This window comes from Giraffa tippelskirchi, chromosome 6 (genome assembly GCF_054371585.1).
Source record: "Giraffa tippelskirchi isolate mGirTip1 chromosome 6, T2T-mGirTip1v1.2.pri, whole genome shotgun sequence".
In the NCBI taxonomy this organism is placed as follows: Eukaryota; Metazoa; Chordata; class Mammalia; order Artiodactyla; family Giraffidae; genus Giraffa; species Giraffa tippelskirchi.
The window spans coordinates 133,721,812-133,741,868 of NC_137280.1; the positions used below are offsets into that span (position 1 = coordinate 133,721,812).

The 20,057-nt window shown below is 43.2% G+C and overlaps 1 protein-coding gene across 1 annotated transcript in view; it reads left to right on the forward strand.

The window, feature by feature from the left end:
- Window positions 1-372: 372 nt before the first annotated feature.
- PPARGC1B (PPARG coactivator 1 beta) overlaps window positions 373-20,057 on the forward strand; it is a 155,124-nt gene continuing 135,439 nt past the window's right edge. The window contains exon 1 of the mRNA XM_081495740.1: window positions 373-504. Within this exon, the coding sequence (XP_081351866.1) occupies window positions 465-504 (40 nt within the window). The 5' untranslated portion in view covers window positions 373-464. The remainder of the gene's footprint in view (window positions 505-20,057) is intronic.

Consider the following 20,057-nt stretch of genomic DNA (forward strand, 5'->3'; position numbering starts at 1 on the left):
CAACAATCACCATTTATTAAGCACCAACTTCACACCAGCTGTTTTACACATACCCTCACTAGTTCTCACAAGAGTGCTTTATAGTCTCTTGCAGGGGGCAGGGCGTCTTGCCCTGGGTCTCAGGGCAAGTGTGTGCCAGGATTGAGGTCAGCTCACCAGTTTCCCTTTTGTCAGGGATGACTGAAGGTAGGGTGAAGAGGAAGAAGGGGTAGATGCATTTCCCTCTAGGTTACAAGACAAAGATGGGGCCCAGGGGCTCCAGGGAACTTCTCAGAAAGGAGAAAGGAACTAGTAGCCAGAGACAATGACTTACGGGTTTTGTAAGTTTCTAACTCCCTATAACTTCCCCTTATTTGTTCTTTCATTACTCAGGCCTTTGCTTATATGGAGGAGCCCTGAAACCCATCCTTCAGTCTACCCATATTTATTAAGCTCTGACTCTGGTGCCAGGCTGGCCTGAGGAGATGGGCCTGAGACGTCTCTTCAGTGGCAGGAAGAAGGGAGGTGTTGAGGAGTCCTGTATCACACCCATTGTGGTTGAGCAAGGGAACCCCAAAGGACAAGGGCTTGCAGTGTGGGAAGGGTGACTATAAAGAGGAACGGAAAGCTGACAGTCTCTAGGGCCTTCAGGAAAGAGAAAAAGGGGAACGCGGGGGCATGAGTCCAACCTGATCCTGAGCTGGGGTGGACCAACAGAGGACTGCTGGTCACGGAGCTGAGCTAAGGGCTTGGACTGGGCTGTGTCCTCCCTGGCCCTCCAGGCCCCGAAGTTACTCTTCCTCCTCCCTCCCCCTGCTCCAAGGGGCCCACCCGCATTCTCAGGGAATCATAAGCTAAAAATAAACAGTTGCCACCAGACTCTGGGCCCAGGGGAATCGGTTCAACAGAAGTCCTGTGGGTAGTGGTTGGGGCTGGGCCAGAGGATGGAAGGGTGACAGTTCAAGGTCCTAGGATCCTCCAACCAGTGATGCAAATAATCCCCCACAACCTGGCTATTTGAGGTCCAGACCTTCTAGCTTTCAGCTCCGTGACCTTCTACAGCTGAGAATATTTGGATCCCAAGCAATGTCACTATGCCTGCTGGAGAGATAGAGCATGTGGCAGAAAATAGCTTCACCCCCTTGCAGTATTCCTACCCATAACTGGACACAGCGAGTCTTTATCAGTCCAAAGGCATGCTCCTGCTGGAGCAAAGGTGCTTTTCTGGGAAGGCAGAACCCGTGACTCCTCGGCTCAGAGAGGACTTCTTGGGGCTCTCGTTACCAATGGCATTGTTGGAATCCTTTGGATGAGAGGTCAGCCTTCAGGGCAGGAGGAGGAGAAGGGGGTGGGTTGATGTCAACTGGCGGCACACATTTGTCATCTAAGGAACATTTCTGGGCCTTCCCTGTCCTCTACTCTCCAGCCAAATGCAAGTCCACTCCCAAAACATGCTTGATGGATTCACAGAATTTCATTCCAAAGAGATCATTACTTGGACTTTGGTTCTATAGGAATCCAGAGGCTGGGAGCCCCTCCCTGGCTCTATATGAACTCTGTATTTGACTATGTAGAGTTGAATAGAGTTAGACTATATAGACTGCACCTCCAAGGTCAGGCACCACGGTGCCTCTAATGAAAAGTGAAAGTGTTTGTTGCTCAGTCATGTCCGACTCTTTGTGACCCCACGGACTGTAGCCCCCCAGGCTCCTCAGTCAATGGTATTCTCCGGGCAAGAATACTTGGATTGCCGGCTATTCCCTTCTCCAGGGGAGCTTCTCCACCCAGGGGTCAAACCCGGGTCTCTTGCATTGCCGGGGGATTCTTTACCATCTGAGCCACCAGAGGAGCCAGGGCCTCTAATAATATGAATAATGATAACACTAGCCACTATGAACCTAGGTACCAAGCACTGTGATCATGACTTTATATGACTTTGTGTGGGTTATCTCATTAAGTCCTCCCATGTTACAGCTTCATGCACATTTTACAGGTGGGGGAAAATGAGGTATACAGAGAGGAAGCTGTTGCTTGTTTGTCCATGTGTAGGGAATGATGGAGCCTAGACCCGATTCCATATCCCATGCCCTAAGCCCTACAGGGAACATTCTGTTTCAGATGCAGGACTTTAAGGGAAGGAAAGGGCAAGGAAGGCCACAAAGCCAGTGGCAAATGTCCCCAAAACATTTCCCTGGAGAGCAATCATTGTGCCCTGTACACTGCTGTGACCCCAGCACCTGCTGGTCCCCAAGGGGCATGGGAGCCACCCTGACCTCTCAGGTTTTTGCATTGGAAATTTCCTTCCCTCTGCTGTGAACCTGGCCAACTGCTGCTCCTCCTGCAGGTCTCAGCTTAACCACCCTTCCTCAGGGAAGCCTGCCCCGGCTGGGATTGTTCCCACCATGCCATGTATTTGCATTTTCCAGGCTTTAGCACAGTTCTTATTGAATACGTGTTAGAATCATTTTGTAGTTAGCTGCCGTCTCTCTGACTAGAATGGAGGCTCTGGGAGGGTGGGAATTGTGTGGGTCTTGTTCCCTAGGTATTCCTATGCCTCAGCACAGTACACATATCAGGTACTCAGCAAGTATCTTTGAAGGAAGGGAGGAAGGAACAGATAGTGATTTGTTGCTCGTTGACTGGATGATCCAAACAGTGATTGCAAATGGAGCTGGGTGAGAGGGAAGAGGTAGCCAGAGCACAGAGGGAGAGCTCAAGGTGAGGGGAAGAGGCTGCCGTGAGAGACATGGAGTCTTGTAGGAGTCATAGCAGAGAGGGACAGGAAGGGACTGGATGACCTTTAATGAACTAGATCACCTTAGACTTCATCCAGCCATGAAAAGGCTTGACTTGGTAAGAGAATGGACTGGATGTTGACCTTTTAAGGTCATTCTCCCCAAGGCCCTCTATGCTTCCCTGAACAATCAATCAAATGAAATCCCACCATATGGGTTCTGAATCTTGTAAGGAAACAACCGTATAAAATCACTCGGAAATGATTCTGGCAGAAGCTCCTCCCAGGGGTTAATTCTGGAGGGCAGGATTCCTGATGCCGTTTGCTTTCTACATCGCACATTTCTGTAATGATTGAATTCATCCTGACTCCCTCCCTCTCTCCCTTCCTTTTTCTTTTCTCTCAAACAAAAATATATTACCTTTATATGCAGAGAAACAAAGCCAAGTTATCATTAGTGGGTTGGTTGTGTCCAACTCTTTGCCACCCCATGGACTGCAGACCACCAGACTCCTCTGTCCATGGGATTCTCCAGGCAAGAGCACTGGAGTGGGTTACCATTGCCTTCCCCAGGGGATCTACCCAACCTAGGGATCAAACCCGGGTCTTCCTCATTGCAGGCGGATTCTTTACCACCTGAGCCACCAGGGGGAAGCCCAAGTTATTAAGGATGTCTTAAAATATTTAGAGGGCAGAAGTGCCTCTTCCTGAAGAAGTTTCTGGCTACAGAAAATGAGAAGAAAGTAGGGAAGAGAGATTGGAAGTGAGTGATTGAGTTAGAATGACAGTATCATTAATCATTTTTTATTATTCTTATTTAAAAAAATTGACGTGATGAAATTGACTTGGTGTATATTTGTATGAATTTTGACATGCATGTAGGTTTGTGTAACCATCAGCATAATCAGGATGCATGTAAGTTCCATCAGCCCCAGACCACCTGGAGTTGTCCCTCTGTAATCACATTCCTCCCCACATCTGCACCTGACAACACTGATCTGCTCTCCATTGCTGTGGCTTTGTCTTTTCAAGAATGTCATATAAAAGGGATCATGTAGTATGTAACTGTGAGACTGGCTCCTTTCCTGTTCATTCAGCTGTTGCATGTATCAGGAGTTTGTACTTTTTTTTTTAGCTTTCTAGTAATATGGACTTACCACAGTATGTTTACCTGTTCATTTCTTAAAGGAGGTTTGGGTTGCTTTTAGTTTTTGAGGATTATTAATAGAGCTGCTATTTGTGTATAGGTCTGTATGTGAACATAAGTTTTCATTTCTCTAGGGTAATCACTTGGGAATGAGCATATGTAAAGTAAAGGCTTAACTTTATAAGAAATTGCCAAACTGTTTCCCAGAGTGGCTGTGCCACTTTGAACTCCCACCAACAATACATGAGGATTGTAGTTTCTCTGTATCTTGTCAGCACATGGTATTGTCAGATTCTTTTTTTTTTTCTTTTAATTTTGGGATGGTCAGATTCTTAAAAACAAGAACAACTATTTATTTTTTTATTTGGCTGCACCTGGGTCTTAGTTGCAGCTTGTAGGCTCTTTAGTTGTGGTATGTGGGATCTAGTTCCCTGAGTAGGGATCAAACCCAGGCCCCCTGCATTGGGAGCACAGAGTTTTAGTTACTGAACCACCAGGGAAATCCTGTCAGATTCTTCTTAAGCCATTCTAATAGGTGTGTAGTGGTATCTCATCATGGTTTTATTTTGCATTTTCATAAAGACTAACGCTGTTAAATGTCTTTTCATGTGTTTTTGCATAATGCAGCCTCTTTGGTGGAGTGTCTGGTCAAGTCTTTGGTCCTTTTCTTAATTGGATTGTTTTCTTACTATGTTTTGAGAGTTATTTGTATATTCTGGATATAAGTCTTTTGTTCAATAGATGATTTGCAAATATTTTCTTCCAGGTTGCAACTTCTTTGTTCATTCTCTTAACAATGTCTTTCATAGAGCCAATGTTTCTAATTTTGATAAAAAGTTTTATCACCTTCTTCTTTTATAGAGCATGCTTTTGACTTTTCATCTGAGAACTATACCTAACATAATTTTTTAAAAGTTTATCATATTTTGATCACTTTCTTTGTGCCAGCCTGGGCAACCCACATCGCTTAACCCGCTTAATTTTCACTGTGATCCTTTAAGCTGGTACTATTTTTATATGACCTTGTATTACAGGTGAGGAAACTGAGGCACAGATAGCTTAAGCATTTTGCCCAAAGCTCCCCTGGCTTTCAGCAGCAGAGCTGGGGTTCAAGTGAATGCCACCAGGTCTTCAGAGCCCACCCTCATCACCACTCAGATTAGGTTGAAACTCTGCCCGTGGAATCACTCATTCTAAAGTCATCAGAGCAGGGAAACTAGCAACATTTGCTCCTTCTTGTCGCTTAGTTCTTAGCTTAAATGTCACCTCACAAGGGAGATCTTCTCTGGCCATCCACCTAAAATAAGCCCTGTCATTCTCTCCCCTCTCCTTTTCAGCTCTCCTCCTTCCCTCCTCTCTTAACTGAGAATGAGTCTCTCCAAGGCATGTTCCATTGTCTGCAATATGTTAGTTTTATTTTATTATTTGCCTTCTTCTACATAATTTATTACTTTTACAGAAGGCCAGCTGGGTGAGAGCAAGGACCTTATCTTTTCATCACTTTACCTTCAGTTTCTAACCTAGTGCCTGGCACAGAGTGGTCACCGAACCCTTGTCAGTGGATGCTATTGGATGAATGGTGGATGGGCAGATAGACTGATGGATGGATGAACGGATGGATAAACAGCCACTGCTATGGAAATTTGACTTCTCAAGCAGGAAAAAAGTGCAGCCGTGGAACTAATCAGGCTCTGGCTAGAAGAAATCACAAAATGTATCCATGTATATAGACATTATGTACAGCATTAGTGTACATAATGCTAGTGTCTATAGTAAAATAGACTATATACATGTACATGCTGCAATATGCCTAGAATATCTCTGAAAAGATACATAAGAAAATGGTGTAGAACTGGGTGGCTGGGTACTAGGGAGAGAAAAAGACTCACTTTTTACTATATACTCTTTTGTTCATTTTGAATTTTCTACTGCGTGCATGTACTGTATGTTCAGAACATAGATTTCTTTTCAGAATAATAATGATATCAGGTTTCTTTTTCCTGAGAGGCTGGGCAACAGAGCAAGTCAAAAAGTTAATCAGAGGAAGTTGTTCAGAAGACAATTAACACCTTTTCTCCAATCCAGCACCTTATTTGTAGGAATTGAAGCAAAGTAAATGTTAAATCAGGAAAGATTTTATAAGAATAGACAGGCAGGCACTATTTCTTGAGTCATTATTAATGGGCAGGGCTTATTAATTAATTTTTAATAAAATTTATGCTCATTGCAACAGTTTAAACTTAAAGATGTATCTTAAGCCAAAGACCATCCAGTCTGACTCCTTTGACACACTGTAATTAGAAATTTGATTTTCCTACTTTTTTCTCCGCTTATTTTTTTTAAATTGGAGTATAGGTGATTTGTAATACTGTGTTAATTTCTGCTGTCCATCAAAGTGAATCAGCTACATGTATACATATATCTTCTCTTCTTTGGATTTCCTTCCCATTTAAGTTACCACAGAGCACCGAGTAACTGCTTAAAGAAGTGTTTGGGGTGATTTGGTTATGTTTATTTTTGTTTTCTGTGAAACAGATGACTAAAGCCATAGATATTATTCCTTGACATTCTTTTTTACTTTATTCATTTTAGAGACAATTTTAAGTTGACACGTATGGATCTACCTCACTTAATAGCTATGTATTATATAACTGTATTGTTGCAATTGAGGTGTTTTTGTTATTATAGAAATGACTATTCTTGTATCTATTTATATCACCATCTATTATTGCTTTAATTTCTGAAAGTTGTTACATATTACTTGTCTCATAATATTTTAGAAAATGTTTCCTAAAAGTTCCAATATTTTTACAGCTGAATGATGGGTATTGTAGGGTTGGTTTTCTTATGCCTTCATCAGCTATGAATGTTACCAATATTTTTCATTTTTGCTAATATTAGGAGACAAGCAGGAGCTCATTATTTAATTTTCATTTCTCTGCTTACACATTGTTTGTTGTCCACTGTCATTTCCTCTTCTGTTCATATTCTTTGCCTATTTTTCCATTGGATCATTTGTATTTTTCCAGTTTATTTGCAGGAGTATGTTCATAACAGGCAGAGTAAACCTTTGTTATATGAAGTTCAGATATTTCCTCCCACACTCTCGTTTCTCTTTTGACCTTGTTTGTGATGTCTTTCGTTATATAGAACTTTGAATTCTTTTCTGTAATCAGATCTTTCTATTTTTTCCTTCATAGCTATTAATAATCACGGATGTTTGTGTAACCCAGTGGTTTTCATGCTATGGTCCTAACCTTTGGGTTTCATGGGGATGAATGGATGTCAAAGGGGTGGGGGTGAGTGGGGTTGGCTAATTTGGAGCTCAACTCTGGCCCTCTCCTCTGTTTTTATTATCTTTCACATGCTACCACCCACACTGTCATGAAGGAGGGCTTAGGGCCTGGAGCCAGAATGATTAGACAAAGTATTTAACCTCCCTGCGCCTTGGTTTCTCAGTTTCCTCATCTATGAGATGGGGATTTAAAATAGTTCCTGCCCCTGGGATTGTGAGGCTTCAAAGAGCTGGTGCATAGAAAGCCGATGCTTAATTAGCACCAGGCTGCCGACACTGTGTTAGGTGATATACTCACATACATTCTCAAGGTACAGGATTATCCCTGTTTTCCAGAGAAGGAAATGGAGGCCCAGGGAACCTAGGTAACTTGCCTAACAGTACAAGAGTAGTGAGTAATGGAGCCAAGATTTGCACCCTCTTCCTGTGTGACTACCAGGCCTCAGTTCTACAGAGTAGGTAAGAGTGTTGCTATTTTTTATTTATTTATTTTTAAAACTTTATTTATTAATTTTTATTTTTGGCTGTGCTGGGGCTTCTTTGCTGTGTGGGCTTTTATCTAGTTATGGAGAGTGGGGGTTACCCTCTAGCAGTTGCAGTGCATGGGCTTCTCATTGCAGTGGCTTCTCTTGTGGAGCATGGGCTCTAGGGTGCACGGGCTTCAGTAGTTGCAGCACATGGGCTCAGTAGCTGTGGGTCCCAGGCTCTAGAGCACAGTCTCAACAGCTGAGGTTCATGAGTTTAGTTGTTCTGAGGCATGTAGGATCTTCCCAGATCAGGGATCAAACCAATGTTTCCTGCACTGGCAAGTGGATTCTTTACCACTGTGCCACCAAGGAAGCTCCTATTTATTTATTTTTAATTTTTAAATATTTATTTATTTGGCTGTGCTGAATCTTAGTTGCTGCAAGTGGGATCTTCAATGTTCATTGCAGCATGTGGGATGTTTAGTTGCAGCACGTGAACTCTTAGTTACGGCATGTGGCATCTAGTTCCCTGGTCAGAGCCTGAACCCAGGCCCCCTGCATTGGAAGCACTGAGTCTTAGCCAGTGGACCACCAGGGAAGTCCCAAGGGTATTGTTACTTACTGACCCCTTACTATGTTCCTACCTGGTGCAGGGTGTTGAGGATCTAACAGTGAACATGACAGTCCCAGTCCCTTGTTGCCTAGTCTGCTGGGTGGGGCAGTCATTAACAATGAGACAATTTCACATTCAGTTCTGTGCAATTATGAGCTGGGCAATGAGAAACAATAACAGTGATTGCTCAGTTACATTAGTGGATCAGGAGAGGCCTTTCTGAGGATATTCTATCTGAGCAGCAACATAAAGATTGTGTAAGAACTGACCAGTTGGAAACTGCAGCACATCAAGCAAGTGGGCCCTTTGGCAGAGGAAGAAGCTTGGCAAGGTGAAAGAATGGACTAGAACATCAGTCTGGTGGCAAAACACCTTGTATAAGAGCAGGGTTTGAGGCAGGGAGGGAGAAGTGAGCGGATGGCACAGCACGCAAAGCCCAAGTGAGTTGACATAAAAAGTCGGGACATTATTCTAAAGCCAATGGGAAGCCATGGAGGGTTTAAGTGAAGGAATGCAGCCATCTGCTTATGCTGTAAAGATATCACTCTTTGAACATATGTATAATCTATGATGAGGCAATTCTACTCCTAAGTAGATACCCAACACAAATACTTACATACACTGAAGACAAAAATATTGACATCACTTTGTGAAACTCTCAAACTATAAACCACTCAAATTGTCTCTCAGTGCTTGACTTAACAAATGATAATTTAGGCAATGGAATACTATACAGCAACGAACATGAGCAAACTGTAACTATATAGAGAGCACTGTGGGTGGATCTCTCAAACACAGTGGTATAAAATACACATTGTATTGATTCTTGTATATAAAGTTCAAAAAGGGGCAAAATGATTCTATGATATTAGAAATAAGGACAGTAACTGTCCTGGGAGAGTAATGGGGGTGACTGGGGGAGGCATCATGACTAAGATAATCACGATTGTGTGATCACTCATCTAGAGCCAGACATCCTGGAATGTGAGATCAAGTAGGCCTTAGGAAGCATCACTATGAACAAAGCTAGTGGAGATGATGGAATTCCAGTTGAGCTATTTCAAATCCTAAAAGATGATGTTGTGAAAGTGCTGAACTCAATATGCCAGCAAATTTGGAAAACTCAGCAGTGGCCACGGGACTGGAAAAGGTCAGTTTTCATTCCAATCCCAAAGAAAGGCAATGCCAAAGAATGCTCAGACTACCACACAATTGCACTCGTCTCACACGCTAGCAAAGTAATGCTCAAAATTCTCCAAGCCAGGCTTCAACAATACGTGAACTGTGAACTTCCAGATGTTCAAGCTGGATTTAGAAAAGGCAGAGGAACCAGAGATCAAATTGCCAGCATTCATTGGATCATTGAAAAAGCAAGAGAGTTCCAGAAAAACATCTATTTCTGCTTTATTGACTATGCCAAAGCCTTTGACTGTGTGAATCACAATAAACTGTGGGGAAAAAAAAATCTGAAAGAGATGGGAATACGGGGCCACCTGATCTGCCTCCTGAGAAATCTGTATGCAGGTCAGGAAGCAACAGGTAGAACTGGACATGGGAACAACAGACTGGTTCCAAACAGGGAAAGGAGTATGTCAAGGCTGTATATTGTCACCCTGCTTATTTAACTTATATGCAGAGTACATCATGAGAAATGCTGGACTGGATGAAGTACAAGCTGGAATCAAGATTGCGGGGAGAAATATCAATAACCTCAGATATGCAGATGACACCACTCTTACAGCAGAAAGTGAAAAAGAACTAAAGAGCCTCTTGATGAAAGAGAAAGAGAAGAGTGAAAAAGTTGGCTTACAACTCAACATTCAGAAAACTAAGATCATGGCATCTGGTCCCATCACTTCATGGGAAATAGATGGGGAAACAGTAGCTGACTTTATTTTTGGGGGCTACAAAATCACTGCAGATGGTGACTGCAGCCATGAAATTAAAAGACGCTTATTCCTTGGAAGAAAAGTTATGACCAACCTAGACAGCATATTCAAAAGCAGAGACATTACTTTGCCAACAAAGGTCTGTCTACTCAAAGCTATGGTTTTTTCCAGTAGTCATATATGGCTGTGAGAGTTGGACTATGAAGAAAGCTGAGCGCCAAAGAATTGATCCTTTTGAACTATGGTGTTGGAGAAGACTCTTGAGAGCACCTTGGACTGCAAGGAGATCCAACTAGTCCATCCTAAAGGAAATCAGTCCTGAATATTCATTGGAAGGACTGATGTTGAAGCTGAAAGTCCATTACTTTGGCCACCTGATGCGAAGAGCTGACTCATTTGAGAAGACCCTGATGCTGGGAAAGATTGAGGGCAGGAGGAGAAGGGGACAACAGAGGGAGGATGAGATGGTTGGATGGCATCACCGACTCAATGGGCATGAGTGTGAGTAAGCTCTGGGAGTTGGTGATGGACAGGGAGGCCTGGCATGCTGCAGTCCATGGGGTCGCAAAGAGTCAGATATGACTGAGCGACTGAACTGAACTAAACTGAAAGGGAGGGCATATGGGGACTTCTGGGATACAGGTGATGTTCTGTTTCTTGAGCTGGGTGTTGGCTGCACAGATGTGTACAGTTTAGGCAAATTCGTCAAACTTAACAGTTATGATTTATGCATAACTCTCTGTGTATATTCCACTCTGGCCAGTATGTGAGTATGTCCTGCCCCCTGACATTGGATGCCAGACATCCTCACAGCCATGTTCTTCCCTGACCTTCTGGAATAAACCCTCGGGATCCAACCAGTGACCTTGAAGCTGGACATTCTTTTGTCCACACTCCAGGTGTCCACTGTGCTCTCAGGAACTTGTCCTTGTCTTTACAAAATCCTCTGAAACTACTCCAGCCCCTGACTGACTCCACACCTACTTTTTCCAGCAGAGTACTTGGATATGGTTTATAGGCAGATTGGAGCCAAAGCTTGGATACCCCTTCTCCCCCTCCTCCACACCCCCAAAATGAGCAATGAAGGTTGGACTAGAAAGTGGGCATTGCAGTCTAAGGGAGACAAGGTAGAGCTGTTACAGAATCCAGGCAAGTAGTGGTTGGTCAAGAGGGATGGTGGAGGGATGGAGAGCTCAGAATGGATTAGAGACACATGTTGGGGAAGAGCCCACAGGAGGGGTGATGATAGGAAGGGACTGGCAGCTTGTGAGAGTGTATGGGGCATCGTGGCTGCCCCCCACCCCAGCTTCCAGCATGAACATGTGGGTGAGAAGAAGTACCAGAACGCAGATGAGAAGCTAGGGGAGGAGCAGATTTAAAGAGGATAGTAGTTTTGCACATGTGAAATGTGAGATGTCCCCAAAGGCTGCATCATGGGAGCAGATGGATAAATGGATGTACAGTTAGATTTTATTTGAAAAAGAGTCTGCTGCTTAAGAGGGAAAAAAAACCAAAACTGAAAGCCCCCATTCTAGTTCTCTTTCCTTTTAAAGCACTTTCAGTTCCATTATCTCATTCCATTTGATTTCATGACAAAGATTCCTGTCTGTATGGGAGGCAAGGTGGGGGTGGGGCGGGGGGCATGTTGTTTCTTTATGTGGAAAATAGGGATGTACTCAGGCGTGTGCTGTTCTGTGAATGTGCTATATTTATCCACTCAAAGAGGAGGCTCTGGGCTGGGAGCCTGGGTGACACACAGGGCATCAGCCAAAGCAAGAGGGCTGGTTGAGGCCCTGGATTTGGCTCATACTGTAGGAGGACTGAGTTCAGAGGTCAGAAGCCCCCCTGTAATGGGCAGAGAAGGTTTCCACCAGCGTGGGCGGCTGGGACAGGCCACGGGAGCAGAAACACACTCTGTTACTTCTTCATTCAATCTGTCCCTGCTTCCCCCTGAGGGAAATGACTCGCATCTTGCCCCTGTCCCCTCCAAAGCTCCCATTGCACTCACAGAAGAGTTCTCAGCACAGGCCACTTAGCCTGTCCTCGGGTCCTGTCTGCTCAAGTACCTGGCTCTCGAGCCCAGAACTCAGCACAGGGACTGTTGACAGATCTGTTCCATGACCTCCCAGACTGAGGACTGTGCCCTGCCCCCTGACATTGGATGCCAGACATCCTCACAGCCATGTTCTTCCCTGGCCTTCTGGAATAAGTCCTCGGGACCCAACCAGTGACCTTGAAGCTGGACATTCTTTTGTCCACACCCCAGGTGTCCTCTGTGCTCTCAGGAACTTGTCCTTGTCTTTACAAAATCCTCTGAAACTACTCCAGCCCCTGACTGACTCCACACCTACTTTTTAAGCAGAGTACTTGGACATAGTTTATAGGCAGATTGGAACCAAAACTTGGATACCCCTTCTCTCCTTCCTCCACACCCCCGCAATGAGCAATGAAAGTCAAACTCACTGGGACCAACTCAGTCCAAGGTAATATAATCCCATGAAGGCGTTCAATGATGGTGTGGACAGTGTCACTGGAAGAAGCAATAGTCAGAAAATGTCAAGAGGCTCAAAAGCTGTGCCACAAAGCCTTAACAAATATGAAAACCTTTTGCTATAGCAATTTCACCTTGAGGGACTCATTTTGATAAAATAATGCATGGAAGCAAGATGAATTTATGAGGATGTTTACTCTAGCATTGCTTATCACAGTGAAAAAAAGGAAAGAGACAGAAATCCATCTCAAAATGGGAAAGGCACAGGGAGGATTTGTTGGCCCATGGAGTCCAAAGGAGAATTGGACATTCAAGATTTGGAAAGAACCACGGTGTAGCCAGATCTTAAGAAATGGAATCCAGTTTCAGCTTCAGGATTCACTCTTCATCTGCCATGTTTGCTTCTCCCTGTGTACAAGACTGACTTTCTCACTGCACACCAGACAGCAGGGAGCAAGGTTTGGAAGCCAAGAGTCTACCTGAAGCTGTCTCTAACCTTCAATCCAGGAATCCCAAGCAAAGAATATATTGGCTACCTTAGGTCAAGTGCTCAAATAACAGCCAATCAACTGTGGGCAGGGCAACTAGGCATGTGATTGGCCCAGCTGGGTCAAGACCTGACTCTGGGCCAATCCACTAAGACTAGGGAGGGGTCTCTTTGACATAATGAAAGCTCCTGTATTAAAAGAAAAACGTCATTTCCCAGGAAAGGGAACTGGACCAGCCATCTCAGGGATCCTCTTCCTATTGGTGATGGAAATGGATAACAAAACAGTAAGCACAGTGAGGCTCCATTTCTGTAAAGACATAGGAGTAAAAATGTCTGGAAAGATATTCTAAAATGTTAAAAGTGATTTTCTTGCAGTTGTGCTGTGTTTTCTACAGTGGACACCAATCGTTTGTAATATTTAATTTTTTGAAAAGAGAAAAGTTATAATTGGTTCTGTGAGTGTAGAACATTGACTTGGGATGTTGTCATTCATGGCTCTCTCCTTCAGCCAGCTCATGGGGATTTGAAAAACAAAGAATTCTGTGAACTGCAGACCTCATTCACATCTCTAGTCATCCATCCATCCAACAAATGGATATTTACAGGAAGCCCAATGGGTGCCAGCCAGCAATACGTGCTGGAGATGCTGTGATGACTAAGGACCAGACCCTGCCCTCAAGGAGCTCACAGTCTGGCAGAAGAAACAGATGAATGCCTGACCAGTTATAAGAAGCTTAAAACAGAAGTGTCCCTGGCAAGTTAGAAAAATATAGACCAAAGAACAACACGTTCTGTGTAGAAGGATCTTGAAGGTGGTGCAGAGGCACTGGGCTTTGTACTGGGCCGGGAAGGTGGAACATACAGCAAAGGTCTTCTGGGGTGAAGGAAACAGCACATACAAAGTGCAGAGTCCACCAATAAGGCTTGGAAAAGGCAGGGAATTGGATGTCGCAGGAAGTCTCGGGGAGCAGCCAGTGATTTCCACTCACTAAGCATTTAGGGAGCATCTATGACAGGTCAGGCTTCTGGCTAAGGGTTTGCTGATGAGATAGAAAAGCTATTTGGGGTTAGATTCCAGAGGAGTTTGAATGTTGTTGTTCTATCTCTTTTCCAATAGCACAAATTTAAAATGTGGATGTGAATTTATCCCTTCTCCCCTAGGAGAGACAAAGATCTTCTCCACTCATGGGCCCTCTCAAGGGTCTTCAGCTCAGGCATCCCCACATTAGGGAAGGAACTGGGTGTTGGGGGGGAGGGAGTATTCAAACTTCCTGCATCCTGAGTTCTGTAATTCCACACTTGTGCCAAAGAGACTGGGAAACCAGTTACTGGGGAAAATTTCCCCTGGATTGTTAACAAAGTCGAGCTGTGCTCAGGAGGTCCTAGCTGGGCTTCTCAATGAAGATCCAGAACCACTAGCACTACCCTTGCAGCTCCCAAGCTCTGGAGGGGCTCTGGGGAAGGGGGAATCACTCTCTGTGATGTGTCTTTCATGTACTAAGCCGAATGACCTTGGCCTGAATCGCTGAGGGTTATGTAAGATTAGGTGGCCACTTAGTCAAAAATAGCTTTCATGCTGACTCCAGCCCGCAGAACATCATCCAAGCAAAGGGGGCACAGATGGGCCAGGGCTGGGCACACATGGGGAAATTCCCACCCTGGTCCTCACCACTGAAAAATCATTTGAGAGTGTGAGATGGAACTTCAGAACTGCTGACAGGTGATGTCCCATGCTTGTCTGTTCGGCAGCAGAAATATGGTTCTTGTGCTGAAGCACAGAAGCCAAAGGGCCATAAAGACAGAAATCCAGTACAAACATTCAAATAAAAGTAAGAGGGTGCAGAGCACAGAGACAGCGCTGGGTTAGGAAATCTTCAGATCTGCTATTACCATTGACACTCTAGACCTAGGTACTTTCTTTTATTCGATTGACGAATACCCCTGAGCTTGCCACCATGTGCCAGAGGCTGTGGCAGCCCTGGAGGCACAAAAGTCAGCGATAGTCACTGTTCCTATTCTCAAGGGATTTCAGCTTGTGGTAATCTGTCTTCTACCTCATCCTAATAATAAGTAACCTTTCCTGACACCTTCCCTGTGCCAGGCACTTTGCAAGATGTTGGCACTCACAGTGAATAAGCCAGACACAGTCCCATGCCACATGCAGCTTACAGTCTAGAGGAAGTAACAGATGAAAAGAAAAACCAGACAAATTGTCTTTACAATAAAAATTCTAATAAAGATGTGCTAAGGGCCCTTCTAGGTCTAAGAGGAAGGACTCTCTGTTGAATGGTACTGTTTCTGATGTGTTCAAGGCTTTTGCCTTGTGAAGGAGTATGTGAAGGTCCCCATTTTGCCCCTCTGGAAGTGACACTGGGGAAAAATCATCTGGACCTTGTGTAAGGAACAGGCTTCTCACCCACTGCTGTTCAGAGTTCTGATATTTTTGGAGGACAATTTGCAACATTCATTAGAGCCTTAAAAAGATAGCCAATATTAAGGGATTATTGAAACATATTGTCTATCCATAAAGTGCCGTAAATGATAAGGTAGCCCTCTATACCACTAACATGAAAAGAAGTCCAAATGTTAAGTTAAAAATTTTTTGATTCAATAAGTTGTGTGTAGAGAAATTATGAAGTTTGTGTATTGTTGATGGAAACAATACAGCCACGTAGTGCAGCCACTATGGAAAACAATTTGACAGTTCCTTAAACAATTAAAAAGAGAACTATTATTATATGATCTAACAATCTCACTTTTGGATATATACTCCAAAGAATTGAAGACAAGGTCTCCAAGAAATATTTGTACACCCATGTTCATAGCAGCATTATTCACAATAGATAACACACGAATGCAGCCCAAGTGTCTGTTGACAGATAGCTGCTGCTACTGCTGCTAAGTCGCTTCAGTCGTGTCCGACTCTGTGCGACCCCGTAGACGGCAGCCCACCAGGCTCCGCCGTCCCTGGGATTCTCCAGGCAAGAATACTGGAGTGGGTTGCCATTTCCTTCTCCAGTGCATGAAAGGGAAAAGTGAAAGTGAAGTCGCTCAGTCATGTCCGACTCTTAGCGACCCCATGGACTACAGCCTACAAGGCTCCTCCGTCCATGGGATTTTCCAGGCAAGAGTACTGGGGTGGGGTGCCATTGCCTTCTCCAGTTGACAGATAGAGGGATAAGCAAAAGGGATATTATTCAGCCTTAAAAAGGAAAGAAATCTGACATATGCAACAACCTTGAGGACATTCTGCTAAATGAAATTAGTGAAAGTGTTAGTTGCCCAGTTGTGTCTGACACTTTGGGACCCCATGGACTGTCCACCAGTCTCCTCTGTCCATGGAATTCTCCAGGGAAGAATACTGGAGTGGGTAGCCATTCCCTTCTCCAGTGGATCTTAGCTTCCCAGGGATTGAACCCAGGTCTCCTGCATGTGGGAGACCTGGGTTCGATCCCTGGGTCAGTACTCTTGCCTGGAAAAATCCCATGGACAGAGAAGCCTGGTAGGCTACAGTCCATGGGGTTGCAAAGAGTCGGACATGACTGAGCGACTTCACATTCACGTTCTGCTCCTGCATTGCAGGCAGATTCTTTACCATCTGAGCTACCAGGGAAGCTCAAATGAAATAAGACAGTAACTACTGTGTGATTCTGCTTATATGAGTCACTTAGAGTAGTCAAAATTATACAGTTATAAAGCAGGATGGTGGTTGCCAGGGGCTGTGGGGGAGGGGAGAATAAGGCGTTATGATTTAATGAATATATAGTTTCAGTTTTATAAGATGAAAAGAGTTCTGGAATTGGATGGTGGTGATGGTATCACAACATTATGAATGTATTTAATACCACTGAACTGTACAGTTAAAAAATGTATGAGGTGATAAGTTTTATATGTATTTTACCATAATAAAAATAATTGGAAAAAATCGTGTGCAATAGCACCAAAAAAGAATAAAATATGTAGGAATAAGTTTAACAACAAAGATGCAAGACTTGTATAATGAAACTACAAAACACTGCTGAAAGAAATTAAAGGAAGTCTAAATAAATGGACATCTATGTTTGTGGGTTGAAGACATAATGTTGCTAAGATGATAGTACTCCCTAAAGCAATCTAAAGATACAATGAAATCCCTAAAAAAACCTTCAAATCCCACAAGTTCTGTTTTTAGAAGTGGAAAAGCTGATTCTGAAGTTCATATGAAATTTCAAGGAATTCCAAGAAGCCGAAACAATCTTGAAAAAGAAAAACAAGTATGAAGATTTACACTTCTTGATTTCAAAATTTACCACAAAGCTGCAGTAATCAAAATAATGGTATTGGCATAAAGATTGCCTACATTTAGATAAATGGAATTGAATTGAGAGTCCAGAAATAAATCTATACATCTTCAGTTGCTTTTCAACAGGGGTGCTAAGACCATTCAATGAGGGAAAGAACAATCTCTTCAGCAAATGATGCTGAGACAACTGGATGTCTACATGCAAAGAATGAAGTTGGACCACTACCTCACAGCATATACAAAAATTAACTCAAATTGCAAAAAAGATCTAAATATAAGAGTTAAAAAACTATGAAACTCTTAAGAAATCATGCGGGTAAGTCTTCATAACCTTGAGTACAAGCAACAAAAGAAAAAAGAAATTGGAGTTCATCAAAACTAAACATTTTTCATTGGGATGTAATTGGCATATAATATTAATTTTAGGTGTATAGCATAATGATTTCATACTTGTGTATAATGTGAAGTAATCACCACAGTAAGTTTAGTTAACATCCATTACCATACATAGTACAAATATTTTTCTCTTGTCCTGAGAACTTTTAGGTTCTACACTCTTAGCAACTTTCAAATATGCAATATAGCATTATTTTTTAAATTTTTATTGAAATATATGATAGTTAATTTACAATGTTGTGTTAGTTTCAGGTGTACAACAAAGAGATTCAGTTATATACATTATATATATATTCAAATACACACATATATAATATATTATATATTAGATTCATTTCCATTATAGGTTATTACAATATATTGAGTATAGATCCTTGTACTATACAGTAGGTCCTTGTTGGCTATACAGTACAGTGTTATTAACTGTTGCTGGGTCTTCCCTGTTGGCTTATTGGTAGAGAATCCACCTGTCAGTGCAGGGGATGCAGGTTTGATCCCTGGGTCGGGAAGATCCCCTGGAGAAGGAAATGGCAGCCCACTCCAGTATTCTTGCCTGGAGTGGATATCCCATGGACAGAGGAGCCTGGCAGTCTACAGTCCGTGGGGTTGGAAAAGAGCTGGACATGACTTAGTAACTAAACAACAGCAATAACAATTGCTCTCTCTACTTTTTGAATGTGGTAACTGGACTTTCAAAGATATATATTTTTTTCCCTGTGTACCTGCTTTATGTCATAAAGACAAAGTTTCTGAAACATTGAATAAAAAAAATATTTAGGTTAAAAAACACTTGTTAGTTTCTGCCCTATTTTATATTTACTAAATTAACAGACATTCAGTTCAGTTCAGTTCAGTTCAGTCGCTCAGTCGTGTCCGACTCTCTGCGACCCCATGAATTGCAGCACGCCAGGCCTCTCTGTCCATCACCAACTCCTGGAGTCTACCCAAACCCATGTTCATCGAGTCGGTGATGTCATCCAACCATCTCATCCTCTGTCGTCCCCTTCTCCTCCCGCCCCCAATCCTACCCAACATTAGGGTCTTTTCCAATGAGTCAACTCTTCGCATGAGGTGGCCAAAGTATTGGAGCTTCAGCTTCAACATCAGACCTTCCAATGAACACCCAGGAGTGATCTCCTTTAGGATGGATTGATTGGATCTCCTTGCAGTCCAAGGGACTCTCAAGAGTCTTCTCCAACACCACAGTTCAAAAGCATCAATTCTTCAGCGCTCAGCTTTCTTCACCGTCCAACTCTCACATCCATACATGACCACTGGAAAAACCATAGCCTTGACTAGACGGACTTTTGTTGGCAAAGTAATGTCTCTGCTTTTAAACATGCTATCTAGGTTGGCCATAACCTTCCTTCCACGGAGTAAGCGTCTTTTAATTTCATGGCTGCAGTCACCATCAGCAGTGATTCTGGAGCCCAAAAAAGTAAAGTCTGACACTGTTTCCACTGTTTCCCCATCTATTTCCCATGAAGTGATGGGACCAGATGCCATGATCTTAGTTTTCTGAACGTTGAGCTTTAAGCCAACTTTTTCACTCTCCTCCTTCACCTTCATCAAGAGGCCCTTTAGTTCTTCTTCACTTTCTGCCATAAGGGTGGTGTCATCCGTATATCTGAGGTTATTGATATTTCTCCCGGCAATCTTGATTCCAGCTTGTGATTACTCAACATAAATTAGACAGATATTTTTAAAAAATATTCAAACAACACAGAAATCTTTAAAGTATACACAGACTACTCCTAGCTTACTTTCACAGGGAAAATACACTTACAATAAAATGAATTTTTCAGTAAAACAAAGGCATCAGAGAAAGGGTCACTTGCTTTTTAACATCCCTTTTCTTTTTTTTTTTTCTCTGAATTTTCTATAATGACATCTATTATTCCATGCTGGAAAAGGTCTGTAATTAACTGAGTTTTTCAACATAAAGCTGCCAATTTCAAGCTACTGATGAAGCAGTGCTGACCTGACCTTGACCTCCGAGCAGCCCTTGGACCCTTCCCTCTGGCCCTACTCTCTGCAGCCTCCTTGGCTCAGACCCTGGGCCTAGCTTTTCCCGCTGCCCTCAGATGGCCTTCCTTGCCTGGCAAACTGTTCACCAGTCCCCATCTTAGGTCTCCTTAGCCCTTGGGACTCGCTGGTGGAATTAGGGCACAGTGGAGAGCAAGGTGCTTCTGGATTCCTCTCTAGGAGGAACGTGGGGGTTCTTTGGAAGGTATGTTTGTCCAATAAGCACAAGATTTTTACTCTGATAGTATG